This window comes from Arachis ipaensis, chromosome B08 (assembly GCF_000816755.2).
Source record: "Arachis ipaensis cultivar K30076 chromosome B08, Araip1.1, whole genome shotgun sequence".
Taxonomy (NCBI): domain Eukaryota; kingdom Viridiplantae; phylum Streptophyta; class Magnoliopsida; order Fabales; family Fabaceae; genus Arachis; species Arachis ipaensis.
The window spans coordinates 32,298,040-32,315,614 of NC_029792.2; the positions used below are offsets into that span (position 1 = coordinate 32,298,040).

Here is a 17,575-nt window from a genome sequence, read left to right on the forward strand (position 1 = left end):
TACTTGTGGCTAGTGATAATGATGAAGACCCTTGACAACCAAACCATGCCAAGACCATTTTGTGAATAAAGTTTTCCTACCATTTACTATTCACATTCCTCATCCAAAACCCCAAAATAAACAAGTCCATAACCAATAACAAGAACACTACCCTGCAAGTCCTTTGAGAGACGACCCGAGGTTTAAATACTTCGGTTTATAGATTTTAGGGGTTTGTACTTGTGACAAACAAATTTTTGCATGAAAGGATTATTGTTGGTTTAGAGACTACACTTCAACGAGATTTCATTTGTGAAATTCTAAACCGTCAAAAATCCAATCATCACACCACAGCCACCTCTGTCGGGATCTGTTTGGCCACCACCTCCTCTGCCTCCTCCCATGCATGTAGCAGTTCTTCCACCACCACACCCCCAGTGCCCACTAGCCACTGCGAGCCACCCAACTATTCGTCCTCGGCCATACCGTCCTCCCAGGGTGTCCCGTCCTTGTGGATGTGGGAATGGACACCATTTGGATCCCGCAGCTGGGTAGCGTTAGTATATCATTATGACTATGTATTTTTCTCATTGCTTATGTTTTTTAGTTGACCATCACATGTATGACTCTTTTAGTTCATTATTTATGTATGACTCTACTTGATTATCCATTTTGGTGTATGCTTTTTTACGAAAATATTCTAAGGTGTATACTTTTTTATGAAAATATTCTAAGTTGTTTATTAACGTTCAACCATGTATTAACCAATATTGTCCTAACTAGTAATGCATTTTTAACGTTAATGATTAAAATTGGGACCGAAACAACGAAAGTAATGAGTAACAGCTACACTAGTTATACAGAAATCATGCTTCATTACACATTAAATACGGACATAATAGATAAAAACATGGATTGTTTCAATATACATAAAACTTACAACCTTGGAATCCAAAACCCTAAACCCTAAACTGCATGCGTCATTATGGATCTGACTGGGGTGCATTGGGACACCCACGTCTGGTGTGACCCTCTCAACACGCTCATTGACATCCATCTCATTCTGGATCCGAGTATATACTGGTCTTTTCGATGTCTTTCGTCGTATGGCTTGGTTGGGCTTTAGCCATGTACCGTACCATGGAGGCCACATCTTCTCGTCTGGTATCAGCAGAAACTCCCTATCGTATACGTTGAATATAGAGGCCATCGTGTACATGGGGTCCACGAAATGACCCCACTCGATGCTCACAACTGCACGTGCCGCCAGAGCGTGTCAGCATGGGTAATGCAATGACAGGAATAGGTCACAGTCGCATGTACGCGCGTTCAAATGAACGCGATATGAAGTCTGCGACCAACCATCCATCGGCTCCAGCTCTTCCACACTAAACATGGATTCCTTACGATCACAATGGGTGACTCGCATCTACTGGAAGATTTCTCATTCTCTTCAGCATGACATTTATACACACCGATAGGTTTGTTGTCATGTGACCATACCGACGACCTTCGTCGCAATGTTGCAGCCACAAATGCTTCCTGAAACGAAGAGCTCAATCCACCATCTCACGGGATAGTGTATCCAAAGCATCGAAGTACTAGTAGCATCCTTCATTGCCTGGACTGTACATAGCATTTATAAGGTACCTCTTACCCTCGGCCGATTTGAACCATGAATTTAAGTTTGAAGCCATGTGCCGGATGTAGTAAACGTGATATGCCAACGGACGATGCCATCCACTGTGAGGTGCATTGAGGGGAGCACGAATGGCTTGTGATCTATCTGATATGATAAGGATTCCTGGTTGTGGAGTAACATGTTGTCTCAAATTCGAGAGAAAAAACGACCATGACTCCATTGCCTCAGACTCAACTAATGAGAAAGCTATGGGAAGAATATTATTGTTACCATCTTGAGTCACAACAATTAAAAGCACGCTCCTGTACTTTCCATACAAGTGTGTTTCGTCCACAGATACAAAAGGCTTACATTGTTTAAATGATTCAATACATGGAGGAAATGCCCAAAAAACCTTATCAAACTGACTCCACTCTTTGTCAACCATGTCCCCATTGTAACAAGGAACAGCAATGCATTCGTGGATCATACATGGGAGGCACTCCTGCAAAGCTTGTAAGAGTGCAGGTATCCTATTGTACGGCTCTTCCCAGTCGCCATAGATCTTGGCAATCACTTTCTGCTTTGCTATCTACACATTTTGATACGACGGCTTGAAATGGTAACTCTGATGCACAACACTTTGCAACACTGGGATAGACAATCACGGGTTAGTCTTTATCATAGGTAATACAACCTTACGAATCAAATCACTATCCAGTTGAGCATAGTCCTAAGACATGGTAGGTGCCAGACAGGTATGTGATCCACTAAACCGACATACCTCCCTACAAATTTCACTTGAATGTCAACATTATGCAAAACAAAAAACTAATGTAATAGACTCTAATGCATTCAAAATAAATCGTAAAATATACCAGTAATTCAAGTTCTGTCGTAATGCCACACGAAGACTCCATGGAACAGCCATTGGTAAATTGCTTGCATCGACAGTGGTATTTAAGCCTATATGACTCTAAAACTCTGTACTCTGCATTCCATCAAATACTGTAGTTCTTCACCGCCATTAGAATTACTTCATGGTTCCTGAACCTATGCCCAACTTAGAATTTCACCACACCATCCGTGTTGTAATCCTCCCCATCCCCAGCGTTCAGAAGATTTTCTGGCTGCACTGCATCCAAGTTCAACGTCTGATAATGGCTAGGAACATCTGACAGTTGAGGAATGGCCAAACAGGGAGGCAGCAGAAACCTACCAACACCACCGCTGGGAGTCTCCAATACATACTCATCTTCGGACGCTGTATCGCTTGACGATCCGGACCCGGCAACATAAGTTGAATCGCCCTCACTGTCGTCCTCGTCGGCACTATCATGAGGCTGGGCATAGTGGATCGGTGTCACCTTGAGCGGCACAACTTCAGGAGTCGAAGGAGATGGCCCACAACCAACAACTACATCACCGACCGCAGCATACAACTCCATCACATGTTGCGGCATTAGACGAGTATATACATTGAACATTACCCTCACATGCTGATCCCTATCAATCCAAAATAACCAGTTGGTAAATCCACCGTTCAGAAGCGCATGCAGAAATCTATATGCAACCCGCCCAACCTCCTTGATAAACCACTATTTTATGGTTTATCTTGTGTTCAATTGAGTGGATTTTATCAACTCTTTACCCACTTATTCATACTATTTGCATGGTTTTACATTTGCCTTCCTAATTATGTGCTTTGATTGAAAACATGCTTCTTTGGCCTTAAGGTCCCTATGTTTAATCCTCTCTTATTACCATTAGAGGACTTGATATGTGTGTTAAGTGATTTCAGAGGTTGCAGGGCAGGAATGGCTTAGAGGATGGAAAGAAAGCATGCAAAAGTGGAAGGAATACAACAAAACTGAAGGAACTGCTTAAGCTGTCCAACCTGACCTCTCTGCACTCAAACGGTCATAACTTGAGCTACAGAGATCCAAATGATGCGGTTTCAGTTGCATTGGAAAGCTAACGTCCGGGACTTCGATTTGATATATAATTTGCCATAGCTGCCTCGATGTTAGGCAATGCGAACGCGTGAATGACGCGCCTGCATTGCATCTACGAATTGCAATCCGCGCAAACGCGTGGATGACGCCTCCGGCCTCCGCGTCACTTTTCCGCGACCAGTACCTACAAAAAAATGCTGGGGACGATTTCTGGGCTGTTTTTGACCCAATTTTTAGCCCAGAACACACAGATTAGAGGCTATAAAGTGGGGGAATGCATCCATTCATAATCAAGCTTTCATATTCACAATTTTAGGATTTAGATGTAGTTTTTAGAGAGAGAGGTTCTCTCCTCTCTCTTAGGATTATGATTTTAGGATTTCTATTAGTTTAGTTCAACTCATCTTCAGTCACAGGTTCAATATTCCTTTTATTTTATATTTCTCGTTTACTTCCAGATGCTTTAATGCTTGTATTAGTTATGTTGCCTAATTTGCTTATGAACCATCCATGTTAAGGATTCTTTTTATTTGATATAATTTGAGGTATTTCAGAATTATGATTGCTTTCTTTTATTTATATAAATAATTTAGATTTTCCCCTTTTGGTTTTGGTTGAGTCATTGGAGACACTTGAGTTATCAAACTCATTGTTGATTGAAAATTAGAATTTTTTAAGAATTAATTCGAGTTCCAATAACTCTAGCCTTTCCCAAGGAAAGACTATGACCTGAGGAATCAAAACTTAATTCATCCACTTAACTTACCTTCATAGTTAGAGGTTAACAAAGTGGGAGAAAAATCCAATTCTCATTACAATTGATAAGGATAACTAGGATAGGACTTCCAATTCCTCATACCTTGCCAAGAGTTTATTTTATAGTTATTTATTTATTTTATTCTTCTTATCATTTAACATACTGCCCAAACTTCAAAACCCCCAATTTACAAGACTCATAACCAATAATAAGAACTTACTTCCCTGCAATTCCTTGAGAAGACGACCCGAGGTTTAAATACTTCGATTATTAATTTTAAAGGGGTTTGTTACTTGTGACAACCAAAACTTTTGTAAGAAAGGTTGATTGCTTGGTTTAGTAACTATACTTGCAATGAGAGTTTACTATAACTTCTAAACCATCAATCTTCAGTTCTTTCAAAATGGCGTCGTTGCCGGGGAATTGCAAACGTGTGCCTTATTATTGGTTATTGTAAATATTTGCTTTTTGCTTGTTTATTTGTTTTTTTTATTTAGTTATAAAAAAAATTTCAGATTTTTATTTTAAAATTTTTATCTTATCTTATCTTATTTCAAAAATCAAATTTCAAAATTCAAATTTAAAAATTTTCAAATTTCAAATTTCAAGTTTCAAAATTTAAATAACCTTTTAATTTAAATTTGTTTTTATTTTCGTTTTTAATTTTTATTTCCTACTATGAATTCTCACCCCTTTGGTTATGAGTCTGGTTACAATTATGTTGCAGGAAGAGGAAATTACAAGGAGAACAGGCCTCAAGGTTGGAATAATCAAAGATGGGAGGAGCCACAAGGATTTGATCAACCCTCATGGCAACAACCACCTCCAATGGACTATCAACAACCACTACCATATGCGTATGAACGCTCTCCTCAAAATAACTCTGGACCACCATACTCACAAGCCCCTTACCACCAAACACCACCATATGACCCTAACCTATATCCACCATACCAACCACCTTATGAGCCAAATGAACCCTCCTATCCACCCCAAACCTCCATGGAGAAAGTACTTACCAATCTAAACTCTACTATACAAGCTCTCGTCGCCCAAATCGGACCACCAAATACCTTCAACAATCAACCCTCAAGCTCTAGTGCACTTCTTTTTCAACCACAGAATGATCTCTCCATCCCATCACCACCATCCATGGAAGAGCACCCACATCCATCAATCCAAGAGCAACATGATCCCAATAATGCTATTGACATGGAACAAGAGAGAAGGGATCATCTTCGCGAATCCATACTTCATAAGGAGCTAGAGGAGGCCCTAAAGGTGAAGGTACTAAAAACCCTTGAAAATGAAAGAATAGTTGAAAGGAATTGTCATGGAAAGAAAATCATCAAGGATGAGTATGATTTTATATTAAAACTACTGGACAAAGCAGTAATTATTGAAGAGGAAAAAGTGGTTGAAGACTTGCGAGATGCTGAACCTCCATGGGAAAGTCAAGACAAAGAGCCTCCTTCTAAGACGGTTGCATTTGATGTTGAGGAGGGTGTACAACCTCCAAGGCATATCATGGTTGAAGACTTGGAAGAGGTTGGTCAAGAGATGGAGATTAAAGAAGAAGAAGCACAGCCTCCCATGCCATTGGTGAGCAATGAAGAAGAGATTGAATTGGAAGAAAGCTACCAAGAGGAAGAGGTTGATATTGAAGAAACTTGCAAAGAGGTGGAAGTTGTCAGAGAAGAGCATAAGGGAGTGGAGCTTGCAAATTCATTAGAAATACCTCCCCCTAAGTTGCCATCATCCTTCACAACATTCAAGTGGGTAAAATTCATATCCCTTAGCTTTCTAATTCCACTTGAATATGGGCTAGTGGAGACGGATGGTCAACTTAGAGCTCTTTGTGGCATTAAGAGTAAAAGGAAGATAGTTAGTGGTTGGAGTTGTCAAGCAAGGATCAACATGGTTGTGTGCTCAAAGTTTAAATGTAAAGGTTGGTGTAAAGCTCAACTGAATGGGTCTAGGAAGTTGTTTGGCCGCTTTAGTGAGAATTCAGATTGCTTGCTACCCGGATGGAATCATAATGATCAACAAGAAAACGGGTGCAAAGGCAAGGTCTGGGACCCCGGAATTCATTCCAGCAATCAACACTCTTGGGGCCTTGTCACTTGCTTTAACTTACTTGAAGGCTTTCTGCGCCTAGTTTGGGATCCCGGAGGCCATTGGAATTACAAACATTGGTGGGGATTCAAGAATCAGTACAAGCACAAGCCACCATAACAAAGGACTCCCCAAATGTCCAACTTAAGGACTTTAACTAAAAGTGCTAGGTGGGAGACAACCCATCATGGTATGATCGTTCCTTTTTCAATTTTAATTTTATTTCGTTTTGTTTGTTTTTGAGTTTTATTTTATTTCATTGAACCTGGAATTACTCATAACATCCATATCATTTTGCATTCTGCATATTGCATATTAAAAAAAAAAGAGAGAGAAAGCACGCACGCGACGCGGCAGCGTCGCTGACGCATCCGCGTCATATGTGCCTCAAGGAAGAAAAGAGATTTTACAGAGAGTCACGCGACAGCGTGACTGGAGGCGTGCCTTTGGCACAAATTGATTCACACGACCGCGTCGCTGACGCGTCCGCGTCATCTGAGGAAAATGCCTCCCCACGCGTCCGCGTCACCCACGCGACCGCGTGGCCCTGTGAATCGACGTAACAAGGGTGTATGGCCGAAAGTTGAGCTGGAATTGGGCTGGACCCATGCTAGCAGCACAAGCCCTGCCACGTGAACGCGTCACCTACGCGTCCGCGTCATATTGGAAATAAGGCCACCCGCGCGATCGCGTCAACCACGCGACCGCGTCACCCAAAAATTTGGCGAAAAGAGTTTCAAATAGAGAGTTGTGCGAACGCGAGGCTGCACTCGCGCCAATCGCACAAATCAGGCCACGCGATCGCGTGACCCACGCGTCCGCGTCACCTGACCTTATCGCGCACCACGCGACCGCGTCACCCACGCGTCCGCGTCGCCTGCGTCGCACAACTTATCCAGATCAGCGCCAATTATCTTATCTTTTCTTTTCTAATCCTAATTTCTTCTATCTTTTCTTCTTTCTTTCTTACTTTATTTCTTTCACTTCTCATTCTTCTTATCTTTCTTTTTATTTTACTTAATTTATTTGCATATTTCATTCATTGCATTTTAATTTAGTGCACATTTTTTCTTTGGTGTTAAAATTTTCTTATTTAACTGTTGCATCTTCTCTTGAATTACTTCAGGTGCTTAGAGACTTGTTTTATTCTGGTTAGATAATATTATTTAAATCAATGCCAATCTTTTATACCTGTATTAATTTTGCATTGACATGAATTTATATTATCTCTCCTTACCTACACTCTCTTCCCTATTGTTGCAAATTTTTGCACTCTTGAATTGCCATGTACTTCTACTGTTTTCTCACTTGCATGTTGTAGCTACCATGTAATTGGGACCCTTCTTATCTGGCATTAACACCCATATTTTATTTATTTTCTATCTTTATTTTTGGGTTACTTTTTCTTTTCCCTCTTCTTTCAGGATGGCCACCACGAAGAAAGCAAAAAAAAACTTCTTAAGGGAAGACAAACAAGTCCATCTGCACAATCCTTGAAGAAAATCATCAATTGGAACAACCCGTCCACCTGCACATCTCAGCATGCACCGAGGACGGTGCAATCTTTAAGTGTGGGGAGGTCGATATCGATCTCCATGGGTTAGTTACTCTTCTATCTCAACACCAATGATTTATTTTCCTTGTAGTTGTTGCATTTGCATGTTTGATTGCATGATTATTTGATTTTGTGCATATTTTACCACTTTGTTGAAGTAATATTTTCTTTTTCAAGAAACCTTTTAGAGCATTTCACTAATTTGAATAAAATTTAATGTTACACTTGTTTGAAGAAATATTATTTTGGAACATGGTTTAGAGCTCGAACACACAAAACCTGTGAGATTTTTTGAGCCTATTTGAATTAGTTGCATTTTACCAACCAATATTTTATTTTTAGTGTGTATTTTTCTCTCTAAAATTGTGATCTTTGTCTTGCTTGATTCTATATTTCCATGGTTTGATGTATGCATACACTTATATGATTGAGGCCTTTGTTTCACTGAGCTTACATACCCATATGGCCTCACCCTTTCATTATCCCTTGCAAACCAATTTGAGCCTATTTTTACCCCTCTGTTCTTTATTTTTAGCACATCATTAACTCTAAGCGAAAAACAATAATGTCCTTAATTTGAATCCTTGGTTAGCATAGACTAGTGAGAGTGCTCATGAATTAAGTGTGAGAAAATTGGGATTGAAAACATTTGGTTTGAGAATTAAGTATGTTAGAATTTTCTGAAAATGTGAAAGAAATGGTTAAGACATGTCATGCATTCAAAAAAATTTAATCATATGCATTGAAAAAAAGAAAAAAATATAATAAAAAAATAAAATATAATATAGAAAAAGAGAAGAAAAAGAAGAAGAAAAAGAGAAAAAGAAGAGAAAATGAGCAAATAAGTAAAAGAGGACAAAATGCCCCAAAGTAAGTGGTGAAAATAATGCATATGTATTGTACTTGAAATTAGAATGCATGAATATGTGAAAAACATGGTTGATGGATAGTTAGATTTTATATTGTGATTACATGGATTGTCCAAAGTTAGGTGAAAAGTTTAAGTTAATTAAGGATTCAGATTTTAGTCCACTTGGCCAAATACAATCCTACCTTGACCCTAACCCCATTACAACCCTTAAAAGACCTCTTGATATGTGTATATGTGCATTAAATTTATGTTGATTGTTAGATGAAGAGCAAGCCTTAGAAAGCAAGGTTAGTAGAGAATTGAGAGAATCGAACCTTAAATACTTGAGCGATTAGAGTGTATACACTACCAGTGAGGGTTCGATGCTCAATCCCTTGTTCCCTGTTTTCATGAGCTATTTTCTTCTTGCAAGTCTATTTGTACTTCATTTTCATGATTTGAATTAGTGAAATCCAGTTTATATTTCTTCTTGAAAGATTTGTTTACTTTTAACTAAGTAGGTAGAAACATTTTGCATGTAGTTGCATTCATATAGATAGGTTGCATTTCATACATTCTTACTTTCCTCTTCATTCCTTTATAGCTTCTCTTGAGTTTAGCATGAGGACATGCGATTATTTAAGTGTGGGGAGGTTGATAAACCACTATTTTATGGTTTATCTTGTGCTCAATTGAGTGGATTTTATCAACTCTTTACCCACTTATTCATACTATTTGCATGGTTTTACATTTGCCTTCCTAATTATGTGCTTTGATTGAAAACATGCTTCTTTAGCCTTAAGTTCCTTATGTTTAATCCTCTCTTATTACCATTAGATGCCTTGATATGTGTGTTAAGTGATTTCAGAGGCTACAGGACAGGAATGGCTTAGAGGATGGAAAGGAAGCATGCAAAAGTGGAAGGAATACAAGAAACTGAAGGAACTGCTAAAGCTGTCCAGCCTGACCTCTCTGAACTCAAACGGTCATAACTTGAGCTACAGAGATCCAAATGATGTGGTTTCAGTTGCATTGGAAAGCTAACGTCCGGGGCTTCGATTTGATATATAATTTGCCATAGCTTCCTTGATTTTAGGCGACGCGAACGCATGAATGACGCGCCCGCATCGCATATGCGAATTGCAATCCGCGCGAACGCGTGGATGACGCCTCCGTGTCACTTTTCCGCGACCAGTACGTACCAAAAAATGCTGGGGGCGATTTCTAGGCTGTTTTTGACCCAGTTTTCAGCCCAGAACATACAGATTAGAGGCTATAAAGTGGGGGAATGCATCCATTCATAATCAAGCTTTCATATTCACAATTTTAGGATTTAGATGTAGTTTTTAGAGAGAGAGGTTCTCTCCTCTCTCTTAGGATTAGGATTTTAGGATTTCTATTAGTTTAGTTCACTCATCTTCAGTCACAGGTTCAATATTCTTTTTATTTTATATTTCTCGTTTACTTCCAGATGCTTTAATGCTTGTATTAGTTATGTTGCCTAATTTGCTTATGAACCATCCATGTTAAGGATTCTTTTTTTTTATATAATTTGAGGTATTTCAGAATTATGATTGCTTTATTTTATTTATATAAATAATTTAGATTTTCCCCTTTTGGCTTTGGTTGAGTCATTGGAGACACTTGAGTTATCAAACTCATTGTTGATTGAAAATTGGAATTTTTCAAGAATTAATTCGAGTTCCAATAACTCTAGCCTTTCCCAAGGAAAGACTAGGACCTGAGGAATCAAAAATTAATTCATCCACTTAACTTACCTTCATAGTTAGAGGTTAACAAAGTGGGAGAAAAATCCAATTCTCATTACAATTGATAAGGATAACTAGGATAGGACTTCCAATTCTTCATACCTTGCCAAGAGTTTATTTTATAGTTATTTATTTATTTTATTCTTCTTATCATTTAACATACTGCCCAAAGTTCAAAACCCCCAATTTACAAGACTCATAACCAATAATAAGAACATACTTCCCTGCAATTCCTTGAGAAGATGACCCGAGGTTTAAATACTTCGGTTATTAATTTTAAAGGAGTTTGTTACTTGTGACAACCAAAACTTTTGTAAGAAAGGTTGATTACTTGGTTTAGTAACTATACTTGCAACGAGAGTTTACTATAACTTCTAAACCATCAATCTTCAGTTCTTTCACTCCTTCGTTCCTACTCCCCCAATATTTCTCAGCATGACTGTCTTTAGTGCATCCAGGCTATCAACCCGGTAATTACGCAACATGACAGTCTTGTCAGACTCGAAAATCACTCCTTCATCACCGTGTCTGACTATCCCATTGGGATAAACCACCACAAAGGAGAATTGATTATTCTCTATAAGAACAAAACGGAAAGAAGAGAAAGAAAAGATTGGTTTGTGAATTTTGTGAGGGGAGGTATTGGGATGACCTCTACAAATAGACTTATTCTACAACATATCTTGGGTGTAGAGACATCTAAACCATAATACACATAACCCGGGTGCTGAGACCCTAATTATATCATTGACTATATCTTAGATGCTGAGGGGGCATTAGGAAGCTGCATTTATCTCGAATGCTGATACCCCATCACGAAACGTGCGTATCTCAGTCGGATGCTCAGTATCCGTTATTAGCGCATGTTTATATCACAGGTGCATCTGAGATATGACTCACAATCACTCTATTACAGAATAGGATTTGTGCATCCGAGATATGTTCATTCTTAAAAAATAACCTTAACATCAGGAGAGAGTACATGAGAGTACGTGAAATGGAGAGTGGGGAGAGCGGGGGAGAGTCTTCGAGGGTGGCACATAGCGAGGCAGCTGGCCATGTCGGCGGAAGCAATAAGGGGGAGAGTGGAGGGGGGCATGTATCGGGTGAAAAGGAGGGGATTAAAGGAGATGGTAACAAGACTCAAAGTCAGCGGATATCGTTCAGAGATAAAGTTGTTGGTGCCTCAGCAAGGAGAGCTTTGGAAGTTGCTGATTCTCTTGATGGGGATAAGATGGCTACAGTAGTTGGTAAGCAAGGCGATTCGGAGATACCAACTGTGACGTTCACTGAGGAAGCAAAAGAGATATTGGCAGAGCCCTACAAAGATGCCATTGTGATCAAAGTTCTTGGAAAAAATTTTAGCTATACAGCGATCACGCACAGGCTTAAAGGCATCTGGAGAACCAAAGGAGGATATGAAGTACTAGATGTCGGTTTTGGCTATTTCTTAGTCAAATTTGATCTCTTGGAGGATAGAGAGAAAGTTCTCCTTGGAGGACCGTGGATGATTACTGGAAGCTATGTTGCGGTTAAACCTTGCAGTTCTTCATTCAGACATTGTGAAAACACTTTTGGGTCTACCATGGTTTGGATAAGAATCACAGGTTTAAACATTAACTATTATCAAGAGAGAGCCATGAAAATGATTGCGTCAGCTGTTGGCAAACCGATCCGCATCGACTTAGCCACCAAGTCTGCAGAGAGGGAAAAGTATGCAAGAGCATGTGTGCAAATTAACTTGGGACTTCCAGTTATAAAAAAAATTCAAGTTGATGGTCATATGTATGACATAGAATATGAGCACTTGAATTTAATTTGTGAAAAATGTAGCTGCTTTGGGCATGTCACAAGAGAATGTGCAAAAGAGAACAACAATGGCATTGGGAAGGAAAGCACGATGAAGGAGAAAAATTTGCCATCACTTTTTCCTGTAGATAACAACGAGAAAACGGTGGAAGGTAGTTAAATCCCAGTAAAAAATCAAAATTTAACTTTTGAATTTGGAATTAATGCCAAATCAATTCCAATTATGGAGAAGCATGGTGCAGCAGATCTTGTGCATGATAATTTGCAATACTCACGTATGGAAAGGGATACTCGTGCAAAAGAGGGTGAATGGGTTACAGTTAGTAGAAAAAGGCAAGGAAAAAGTGGGTAAAGGCCACAATGTGGTGCCAAAAAAAGCCAATGTAGCAATATGCTCCAATTTGGTGAGCAAAAAAATTTCTTTTGGGTCTAATAATATGCATGTTGGATCCTCATCAAATGCAAAGGTGAAGTCCTTATCAAATGCAAAGGTGGGGCCTAAGGAAAAGAAAGATCCTCCATCCACGCTTGGCTTTTTGGGAACAACTCAGGTGGCTTTCAAGGATCAGAGTACTCCCTTTTTTAAAGCAGGGCACAAAAGGCAGCATCCTATTTCGCTTCAAAACTCACCTACTGAAGCATTGACAATGGATTCTCGAGTACAAAAAGAGCTTGATAAAGTTAGTGCAACAACAAACTTGGAGACCCAACCTCAACAGAAGAATGATGGTTCTGCGGTGCAAGTCCACAAGGAGACACTTGGAGACAGGGGTCCATCAACGTGAGGTAGAATGATTAAACATTCCAATTATTTAATTTATTTTTTATGGATTGTGACCATTTAAATATTATTAGTTGGAATGTTAGGGGGCGTCAAATAAGATGTCTCGGGTGCACTGTAAGGAGTTGGTACGAAAATTTTAACCAACTTTTTTTATTTTGGTGGAAACTCATATTGGGTTTGAAACTATGAAAGACTTTTGGGAGAGATTAGGCTATTATCCTGTAGGGATTGTAGATACTGTTGGACACAAGGGAGGAATTTGGTTCCTCTCTACTAATTTAAAATTTTTCTTGTAAAATTCTTTGGGCTATGAATCAATGTGTAACTTTGGAAATTGATGGTGGTGGGCGAAGATGGATCTACAGTGCGGTTTATGGCAGCCCTCAAGCCACTAATAGAGTAGAATTATGGAGTCATCTGCTTGATATTGGTTTGTGCATTCAGGACCCGTGGGTGGTGGTTGGGGATTTTAATGATATTTTGAGTGTTCATGAGGTGAAGGGGGGTAATTTCTATTCAAATTGCAGTAGTATCTTTGCAAGTATTCTAGATTCTTGTGGTCTTTTTGATCTAACAACCTCTGGAAGACGGTTTACTTGGTTCCGTAAAATTCAAGGAAACAAAGATATTGCAAAGAGATTGGATAGAGCTTGCTGTACTACAGAATGGTGCCTTCTTTTTCCAGAAGCTTTTGTTGAAGTTCTCAGTCGTTCCCACTCTGATCATTGTCCCTTACTTATCCGATGTCAAGGAGTTCCTATCAAGTAAGGAAACCGGCCTTTTAGATTCCAAGCGGCATGGGCAACGCATCTTGATTACAAGGCCATTGTTCAGAAATCTTGGGATAGTACAGGCTTTGGCATCCATAGGAAGTTGCTGGGGGTCCAAGAAGCTTCGTTGGAATTTAACTCTACGGTCTTCGGCAATATTTTTATTAAAAAGAGGGAATTGGAGGGTTATTTGAATCATATTCAACGGAAAATGGAAGCTGACGATGATCCGATTCTGAAGCACAAAGAGGAAGAATTGAGAGCTGAGTATAATATAGTTTTGGCCCAGGAAGAATTGCTTTGGTACCAGAAGTCAAGAGATCAATGGGTTCGGTATGGTGATAGAAATAATAGCTTTTTCCATATGCAAACCATCGTTAGAAGAAAATATAACAAGGTTCATGGGTTGCTAGTCAGTGATGGGTCTTGGTCTGATGATCCAGAAGTTTTGCAAAGGGAGATTGTTCATTTCTTCAAAAATATTTTTTGTTCTACTGAGCCTGTTGAGGTTAATTGCATGGGAGAAATTCCTATGCCATCTCTTAGCCAAGATGCTTGTGATAATTTGTCTAAACCAGTAACAATGTTGGAGGTTAAAGAAGCTCTGGATAATATGAGCTCGTTCAAAGCTCCTGGGCCGGATGGTTTTCAAGTTTTTTTCTTCAAGGAATATTGGGATGTGGTGGGTCATGAGGTATGGCGTACTGTTCAGAAAGCATTCTTAGGGGAGACGTTAAGCCATTCTTTGTTGAAAACTTTGATTGTTCTTATCCCTAAGTGTGACCCTCCAACTAGATTGAAGGATTTTCGGCCAATAAGCCTTTGTAATGTAATTTATAAGCTAGTGACTAACGTGTTGGTTAATAGATTATGACCATTTTTGGATGAGATTGTTAGCCCAACTCAGGGAGGGTTTATTCATGGTAGAGGAGCACCTGATAATATTATTGTCGCCCAAGAAGTTCTTCACTTTCTTAAGCGGACAAAGTCTAGAAAAGGAGCTATGGCTTTTAAGATTGATTTAGAAAAGGCTTATGATAGAGTTGATTGGAATTTTCTTGAGCACACTCTTCAATCTTTTGGCTTTCCTTCTCTAATTATTCGGCTTGTAGTGAATTGTGTTTAGGCCTCAAATCTTTCCATCCTTTGGAATGGGAATAGATTGGACAGCTTCCAACCTCGCAGAGGGCTCAGGCAAGGAGATCCAATTTCTCCGTATTTATTTGTTTTGTGCATGGAGAGATTGGCGTGCTTCATTTCCAAACAAGTTGACGAGGGTATTTGGGATGGTGTGGCTGTTTCTAGAGGGGGACCTAGAGTTTCTCACTTGATGTTTGCAGATGACATCCTCCTTTTTTGTAAAGCGAAGAAAAGTCAAGTTCAGAATGTTGTGCACACCTTGGAGTTGTTCTGTAAAGTTTCAGGTATGAAGGTTAACATTGAAAAATCTAAAGCTATTTGTTCTAGAAATATCTCTAATAGAAGGAAGGAAATGTTGTCTGGTGTTTCTTATATTCCTTTTACTAGTGACCTAGGCAAATACTTGGGGGTGAACCTTAATCATCCTCGAGCTGCTAGATCTATTTTTTCAGACTCTTTAGAGAAGATCAAGAATAGGCTAGCTAGTTGGAAAGGTCGTCTCCTTAACAGAGCAGGCAGGCTTTGCTTAATTAAATTTGTTGCTTCTTCTCTTCCTATTTATCAGATGCAAGTGACTCTTTTTCCTACTTCGATTTGTCAAAAGATTGATTCTGTGCTTAGACAATTCTTGTGGAAGGGAAAGGTGGGGGAGCGTTGCTTAAATTTAGTCAAGTGGAGCAAAGTTGTCACTCCAAGAAAATATGGAGGATTGGGAATTAGAGATACTCAATGTGTAAATTTTGCTTTACTCGGAAAGCTTGTTTGGCAATTATTGCATAATAAAGATAAGCTTTGGGTAAGAATTATGTTTGCAAAATATTTATCTGGGAGTTCTTGCTTTTCACCCAAATTTTCTAATAATGTTTCAAACACTTGGCGAGCGATTTATAAGACAATAGAAAAGCTTCGTGATGGTTTTGATTGGTGTACAAGCAGGATGTCTCAATCCTTTTGGTATCATGCTTGGCGACCATGTGGAACGCTAGCTCCTTTGGTTCCTTTTGTGCACATTTCTGATTCTCACTTGAAGGTAGAAGATGTTTGGCACCATGGGCATTGGCGGTGGGATATGCTTTGCACAATGATTCCGGAAGAAGTTAAACTTGATTTGATGCTCTTTGATCCTATCAAGCAGGCAGGAGATAAAACAGGTTGGTTTTGGACAAACTCAAATACTCTCACCTACTCGACTAAAAGCGGGTATGAATGGCTATTGAAGAAGAAATTTGGCTGGAATGATAATGAAAATTGGCTTTGACTTTGGCGCTTGAGAATACCGGAGAAGATAAAGTGTCTGCTCTGGCTTTACCTCAACAACGGAGTTCCCACAGCTAGTTACCGGTTTCAAAGAGGTATTTCTACTTCTGATTTTTGTCAGAGATGTTATCTTGCTCTAGAGGATATTAACCACTGCTTTAGAACTTGTCAAAAAGCTCGTCAGATTTGGATTAGCTTAAATTTGGGAATGACTGCTGAGGACTCTAGTTTGAAATTTGTGGGAATTTGGATAAAAGGTTGTTCTGCCAGTATACCTCTTTCTAGTGTTCTCTGTTGTGAGCTTCATGCTATTTGGAGAGGGCTTGTTATGGCTTGGGATTGCGAGTGCAAAGAGGTCATATGTGAAACTGATAATCTTGATGCGTTTCTTCTTGTTTCGCGAAGCACAACTAGCATGATTAGGAATGACTCTGGTCTGCTTGACAAAATCAAAGAGATGCTCCAGCGCAATTGGACAGCTACTTTAGTGCTCATCCAGCGAACAGCAAACAAAGCGGCTGATTTAATGGCTAAGACTGCTATTTTAAACAAGCAGGTGTATCTAGAATGATTACTGCCTCCTAATAATTTAGACATTATTATTAGAGAGGAGTACTACTCTTTTATGACTTTTATGTGGCCAACATATTAGCCATTGGTGCAATGCCTCTACCACAACTACTCTTTATCCTAAGTTCCTAACATTAAAAATTATGACCATAAAGTTTCATATGTTTTTTTAGCTGAACAAGTTTCATATTTTTGTTTTCGAAATTTCAGTTGATATCTATGTTTCTTAAAGCCCATAATCCATTACATCACGAACCCTTGCAAAACCCTGATTACATAACAAAATAGCCGCCGTGAGAGCGGGAAAGAGCACTTGACTGGAGTGGTTGGCGTGGTTGCCTCTGTTGATGCGTTTCAAAAGCAGCACCTCTCATCTCTAAAACCTCTAACACCAAATAATGAATTTCAGGTTCCAGAACCTTCTTGGAGCCCCCTACAGAGGGGGCAACACCGTAATCTCCAACAACACTCTCCTAATCTCACCCGTCGGTAACAGAGTTGCCGTCACCGACCTCCTCAAGTCCCACACCACTACCCTCCCTTCTCAGTCTTCCTCCAACATCTCCCGCATCGCCGTCTCCCCCGACGGCACCTTTCTCTTAACCGTCGATGACCGCAACCGCTGCCACTTCATCAACCTCAGC

At 39.5% G+C, this 17,575-nt stretch overlaps 1 protein-coding gene across 1 annotated transcript in view; it reads left to right on the plus strand.

Moving 5' to 3' along the window:
* Nucleotides 17,142-17,575, plus strand: part of LOC107613449 (periodic tryptophan protein 2 homolog) — a gene marked incomplete in the record, with an annotated part of 4,966 nt that continues 4,532 nt past the window's right edge. Inside the window, 1 exon segment of the mRNA XM_016315452.2 lies at nucleotides 17,142-17,575. Coding sequence (XP_016170938.1) covers nucleotides 17,330-17,575 — 246 coding nt within the window.